This window comes from Bidens hawaiensis, unplaced genomic scaffold (assembly GCF_021521415.1).
Source record: "Bidens hawaiensis isolate Kalapana, Puna unplaced genomic scaffold, B.hawaiensis_p1.1 tig00044903_1, whole genome shotgun sequence".
Taxonomy (NCBI): domain Eukaryota; kingdom Viridiplantae; phylum Streptophyta; class Magnoliopsida; order Asterales; family Asteraceae; genus Bidens; species Bidens hawaiensis.
Genome location: NW_027497994.1, coordinates 66,731 through 73,199, shown reverse-complemented (window position 1 = coordinate 73,199; position 6,469 = coordinate 66,731). Strand labels below are relative to the sequence as shown.

The 6,469-nt window shown below is 34.6% G+C and overlaps 1 protein-coding gene across 1 annotated transcript; it reads right to left on the bottom strand.

Moving 5' to 3' along the window:
* Positions 1-788: 788 nt before the first annotated feature.
* On the bottom strand, positions 789-5,303 carry LOC143595314 (uncharacterized). Its single transcript, XM_077074356.1, has 4 exons — positions 4,828-5,303; positions 3,523-4,624; positions 3,103-3,429; positions 789-3,005 (listed from the first exon to the last, which is right to left on the bottom strand). Exons 1-4 carry the CDS (start codon positions 5,301-5,303, stop codon positions 789-791), a joined length of 4,122 nt encoding a protein of 1,373 aa, XP_076930471.1.
* Between the last annotated feature and the right edge of the window lie 1,166 nt (positions 5,304-6,469).

The window sequence follows — 6,469 nt, the reverse complement described above, 5'->3', positions numbered from 1 at the left end:
TAGTTGTAATTTATAAGGCACACAATATTTTTGAAGTATATAAATGTTATCCTTTTTTTCTTTTCTTTCAAAGTTGTAACTTATTTACAGACCAACATAAGTTACTATTTCTACTTAAAGGTGTCTTTCAAAAGAAAAACAAATGGTTTTCACTAAGCACAATGCCATTTCACCTTGTTTAATGATGGCTTTTTATGAGTAATTTAGACCATTTGAATACAAAAACACCAACTAAAACCATTAGGAGGTAAGAAAAATAAAAACTCAACAAAAAAAAAATTTACCAAAATATAGTTCAATCCTCAAGAATTCACACTTCATCAGGCGCAATCCCTTAAGTTTAATGTGTTATAATCTTACCCTTGTTCTTTGCTTTACTACCCAATCCTCTACTCATGTTTATTCAACTTCGACCAAAAAAGTAACCTACACACAAACTTATCATAATTAGTTTAAATTCTTTAACATTCTAAGCAACATTTTAATGATACAGATTTCAAGTGCTTCACACAATTCGAGATTGCAGGAAATTATTCAATGTTAGGATTAACTGTAACACACATACAATTTCAAATGAAAAAAAAAAAAAGATATACAAGTTTACCTGGTTTCAGTTATTGTAGACATCCTATATTTGTTGCTAGTAGTGTATTACTTAGTTCTTGCCTGAAAATACATTTTTTGTCATAAAAATTAAAAAATTCATGAAGAAGAAATTATTATCAGGAACCAGAGAGCATACTTGTTACAATGGTTATTTGTCAATTGGCTCCTTTGGGTCTACAAAGTTAATCCACCATGCCAGTAAACCCAATAATGTGCAGACCTTTCAATGGAAAAATGCTCTGTGGAAGATGACTTATGCTTGTACCTTCTATATTTAACTCTATTAAACATTCCAAAAGTCCAAGTTCCTCCGGCAATTTCTCAACCCCAATACAATGAGAGAGGTGTAAATACTTTAAACATTTCAATTTACAGATGTTGTTTGGAATATCTCGTAAATGTTTACATTCTGTTATGATTAGCTTCTCTAAACATTCTAATTGACCAAGGTCATCAGGTAACTTCTCTAGTAGCAAACATGATTTAAGTTCAAGAGATTTTAGATGTTTCAACATCCATATGCTTTTTGGAAGATGCTTGATCACTTTAATTGACAAAGTTATATCTTCAAGATGATTACATTCTTTAATATCTAACATCTCCAAATGTGGAGTCAGCCCAAGGTTCAGGTTACTCAGCCTAGAACCACTTAAGTTGAGGAATTTAAGATTTGGACATTCAACTGGCACGTGGAGTTCTTCAAAATCATTACATCCTCCAAGATCTAACCTTTCGAGATGTGGAGTTAGACCAAGGTTAAAGGTTCTCAACTTTGAATAACCAAGGTTAAGGAATACAAGCTTTGATGGACTTTCATTAGACATATCAAGTTTCATAAAATCATTGCATCCTGTGAGATCTAATTTCTCCAGATGTGGAGTAAGTCCAAGGTTAAGTTTACTCAACTTAGACCAACAGAGGTCAATTAATTGGAGCTTTGGGCACTCAACAGGCATGTGAAGCTGTACAAAGTCATTACATCCTCTAAGGTCTAACCTTTCAATATTTGGAGTCATCGCAAGGTCAAAGGATTTCAACTTTGAATAAGCCATATTAAGGAATTTGAGCTTTGGGCATTCATCATGCATTTGAAGTTCTACAAAATTATTACATGCTCCAAGATCTAATCTCTCAAGATGTTGAGTCAACCTAAGGTTAAGGTTACCTAACTTTGACCACCGAATGTCGAGTACTTTGAGCTTTGGACACTCAACGGGCATATAAAGTTCTACAAAGTCATTACATCCCCGAAGATCTAATATCTCAAGATGTGGAGTAAGCCCAATGTCAAAGCTTCTCAACCTCGAATAACTCAAGTTAAGGAACTTGAGCTTCGGACATTTAATGGGCATGTGAAGTTCTTCAAAGTCATTACATCCTCCAAGATCTAACCTCTCAAGATGTGGAGTCAGCCCAAGGTTAAGGTTACGCAACTTTGACCAACGAAGGTCTAGTATTTTGAGCTTTTGACACTTCAATGGCATGAGAAGTTCTACAAGCTCATTACATCCTCGAAGATCTAATCTCTCAAGGTGCGGAGTCAAATGTAGGTCAAAGGTTCTCAACTTTGAGTAACTGAGGTTAAGGAGTCGGAGCTTTAGACTTTCTCTAGGCATATGAAGTTCTACAAAGTCATTACATCCACCAACATATAATTTCTCAAGATGTGGAATCAGTTCAAGGTTAAGGCTACTTAACTTAGACCAACGAAGGTCAAGTATTTTGAGGTTTGGACATTCAACAGGCAAGTGAAGCTCTACAAAATCATTACACCCTCCAAGATCTAACCTCTCGAGATGTGGAGTCAGCCCAAGGTCAAGGCTACTCAACTTAGACCAACGTGCGTCGAGTGATTTTAGCTTTTGACATAAAGTATCCATTTGAAGTTCTACAAATTCATTACAACCTCGAAGATCTAATCTCTCAAGATGTGGTGTTAGCCCAAGATTAAGGTTACTCAACTTAGACCAACGAAGATCAAGTAATTTAAGGCTTGTGCATTCAACAGGCATGTAAAGTTCTTCAAAGTCATTACATCCTCCCAGATGTAACCTCTCAAGATGTGGAGTCAACCCAAGGTCTAAGGCTTTCAACTTTGAGTAAGTAGCGTTAAGTAATCTAAGGTTTGAACATTTAACGGGTAATTGAAATCCTACAAACTCATTACATCCTCCAAGATCTAAACTCTCAAGATGTGGTGCCATACCAAGGTTAATGTTTCTCAACTTAGAGCAATGGAGGTCGATCAGTTTGAGATTTGAAAATTCTATAAACATGTGAAGTTCTACGAAGTCATTACATCCACCAAGTTCTAACCTCTCTATATTTGGAGTCAGTCCAAGGTTCAAGGTTCTTAACTTTGAAGAACTGAGGTTAAGGAATCGGAGATTTTTAAGAACCTATCATATGCAAACAAAAAAATATATGAATATCACTATAATGACAAATATAAACTATGATGCATAATGAAAAACAACTTGTAAACCTTCATTTTACCTTACTTTCTCCATCTTCCCAGAGTTCAGAAATGTTGCTGAAACACATTTCCAAGCTAACAAGATTATTTGCTTCAAATGTTTTAGGTAAACTCCAAAAAGGGTAATAATACCAATGTATAAATCGTAAAGAATTTGGTAAGTATTGGTAAATTTCATCAAATTTCCAACTGCTATTTAAAAAATCATTATGACCTTTACGAAGATAGAAAGATCTATTATTCACGTAAAGATATCTAAGTTCGTTCATGTTTCTAAGACCTTTCATAATGATAGTTGGATGGAGATCCCCGTGCCGTAGTTTTATGTATCTTGTTGCTTGAGTTCCCTGTAAGTAAAAAAGTAGAAGCATGATTTTTTTTTTAGTTCATGACAAATAAAAATGTTAGTATTCTTCTTTACAAATAAACTTAAACCTTACCATGTCCTTAACCAATATATCTTTAATTTCCTTCTCAATCCATAATCGACTATGTCTATGAGGTTTAGTAGGGTGTAAACGACGAATAATACCCTTGCCCATTTCTTCAACGTGGTCATGTAAGGACACACGATCATTACCAGAAATGGTTATCAAAGATTTCTGCTCAAGAACCCTTAGACCAATTTGAGCATAAAATCCACAGCTTTCAAGTATTCTGATTACTTCTTCTTTCATTTCACCTTTTAATATGCATGCAAGATTTAGGAATATTTCTTTATGATCATTCTCTAAAGCAACAAAGCTTAGTTCCAATTTTTCAAAGGTTTGCTTCTCTGGAATTTTTTTTAATCTTTCTAGGGCATCTACCCATTCATGCTCAGTTTTACCACAAAGAAATGAACCTAGAGCTTTAACTGTTAATGGAAGACCAGCAGCATAATGCACAACTTTTCCCGATAGCTCTTCATAACCTCGAATTGGAGTCTCTCCCCCAAATGCATACCTATTAAACAGGCATATTGCTTCCTCGTGTGATAACAAATTCGCTTCATGAATAAAGTTCACCCGGTGAGCTGCTAACACTTGCTCATCTCTTGTTGTGATGATGATTTTACTTCCAGATTTAAACCAATTAGGCTCACCTGCTAACGCCTCAAGCTGGTCGATACGATCAACATCATCTAGAACAAGAAGAACCTTTCTACTACGCAACATCTTTTTCAGAATATTTTTTCCCGAATTAACACTTGTTACTCCGATGCTTTGATCATTTAACACATCTGTAAGAATCTGTTTTTGCAATTTCTTTAAACCAGATAAAGACTCTTTTGAAACTTCTCTTACATTCTCAACAAAGCTTGTACCTTCGAACCAAATGGCTATCTTATCATAAACCGCTCTTGCTAGAGTTGTCTTCCCACTTCCTCCCATCCCTTTGATTCCAATCATGCAAACATCATCAAAACCACTTTCTAAAGATGAAACTATAACCTTTGCACGTGTCTCCATACCTACTAATTTTGCATCGTCACTGGAATTAATCAATCGTAGCTCTAGTGAAATCTGGTCAACAATCTTTTGGATAAATTTAGCTTCATGCCTGTTTGTTAAAGAAGTGACACAATTAAGTTCAAATCCATACCATACAATCATAAATTGATAGCACAGTATATACACGTCTTTCATGTTCAATCTTTCAAAGAATAAAATTTGACTTATAATTCAACAATACAACAGGAGCCTTTTGAACATAGATTAGCTAGAAAGGAACGGAAAATATAGAATATAGCACGAACAAATTACCCATCAAGAGTATTCTTCAACTCCCACCCAGCGAGACCGGCTGCTTTTTGAAGAGCCTCTCTCCATCTCCCAGCATCTTCATTTTTATGTTTGGCAAATGCTTCTCCAACCGCCCCAATTTGTTTTCGGATTTCAGTGGGTTCCACGTCATAAAACACGGGGTAAGCAGTGTGCTCTATCGCCTTCTGGCACTCCATAATCTTTACAAGCTCGTCCAAGCACCACGTTGAAGATGCATAGTTCTTGGAGAAAACAATGATGTAAAATTTCGAGTTTTCGATGGATCCAATAAGCTCATCACTTATCCGGTTCCCTTTCTTGATTTTCTCATCATCTTTGTAAGTTTCGATGCTCTTTTGTTTAAGAGCATAATAAAGATGATCAACAAAAGTTTTACGGGTGTCTTCACCCCTAAAACTCAAAAATACGTCATATTTGAAGCTCTTTTGAATGAACGAACTTGAAGCAGATGCCATTGAATATATATTTGAATGATCCAATAAACTGATATCTTAGTTGGGGGAAATTTATATGAACTAACTGCAAACAAACTTGGAAGAGATGAATAACCCTTCAAGAGTTAACATATTGGTTGGAACAAAATTAGCAATTACGTGAAGAAATGTAACGCCTGTCAATTGGTCAAATGGATTAGATGCCTATTTTGAATTTTGTGTTTATCTCTCTTATTTTTTCCACACGTAACCAAACGTCAAGCCGTTCAATCATTCCGTACATAATTGATTCTAATTAACTTACGTGACAAAAGAATAAAAAAAAAACTTGTGATAATCTTTCTGAAGAATGATACGTGGTAGGTTGGCCGCCATTTTTATTTCAGGGCGGTTAGGTGGTTAAGATATAAAATGAGAGATTAATGATTCAACTTTGGTAAAATACAACAAAAAAATGGTAGGTTGGCCTTTTATCCCTATTAAATGTAGCATAAACTATATTTGTACATGAGTGTACGAGTAAAATTGGCCTGCCGTTCTATTTATTTTTATTTTTATTGTACCAGCTTTAATTAGTTGGGTCTAAATTATGAGTGCATTAACTAGTTATTTGTCAAGCTGGTTAATGGCAATACCGTTTATGGTTTTTGAGTAGAAAATCTCTAACTTGTCTAAGCGGTTTCGGTTATTAACCTAACCGGCTAAAATAACTGGTTTTTATTAAAAATTAATAATTAATTGCTAAAATCCCCTTATTATATACGATGTTCTCGATTTAAGATGTTTTTGAAATTCATAAGCATATTCCAGATATTGAGCATAAAAGGAAGTTGATGCAATTTAAAATTATAGTGGCTTGTTGGTGTATGGAATAATTTTATCTTTGATAAATAAACCGATCAAGGTTGATAATATTTTTGGAGACATCAAAGTATTAACTTTCTTATAGATTAAAAATTGGCTAGAGGTTCGAACGTAGATTAGACTAAATGGAAAGTGTTAGTTGTGTAATTGCTTTTTAAATGTATCGGCTAGCCCTTTCTAGCTTCTTGGTAGTGAGGGAGTTTCGCTTACTTTAATGGAAATTTGCGGTTTAACGAAAATAATAAAAAATAAAATAAAAACCTGCATGTGGTGCGAGAATGTTGCCAACTTTTTAAAATTCTGAAAATTAATTAAACGCGTAA

Coding starts and splice junctions, on each gene's coding strand:
- LOC143595314 (XM_077074356.1), bottom strand. CDS start 5,303: ATGGCATCTGCTTCAAGTTCGTTCATTCAAAAGAGCTTCAAATATGAC. Junction 4,625..4,827: donor TTGAAGAATACTCTTGATGG/GTAATTTGTTCG, acceptor TTTAACAAACAG/GCATGAAGCTAAATTTATCC. Junction 3,006..3,102: donor GGGAAGATGGAGAAAGTAAG/GTAAAATGAAGG, acceptor TGCATATGATAG/GTTCTTAAAAATCTCCGATT.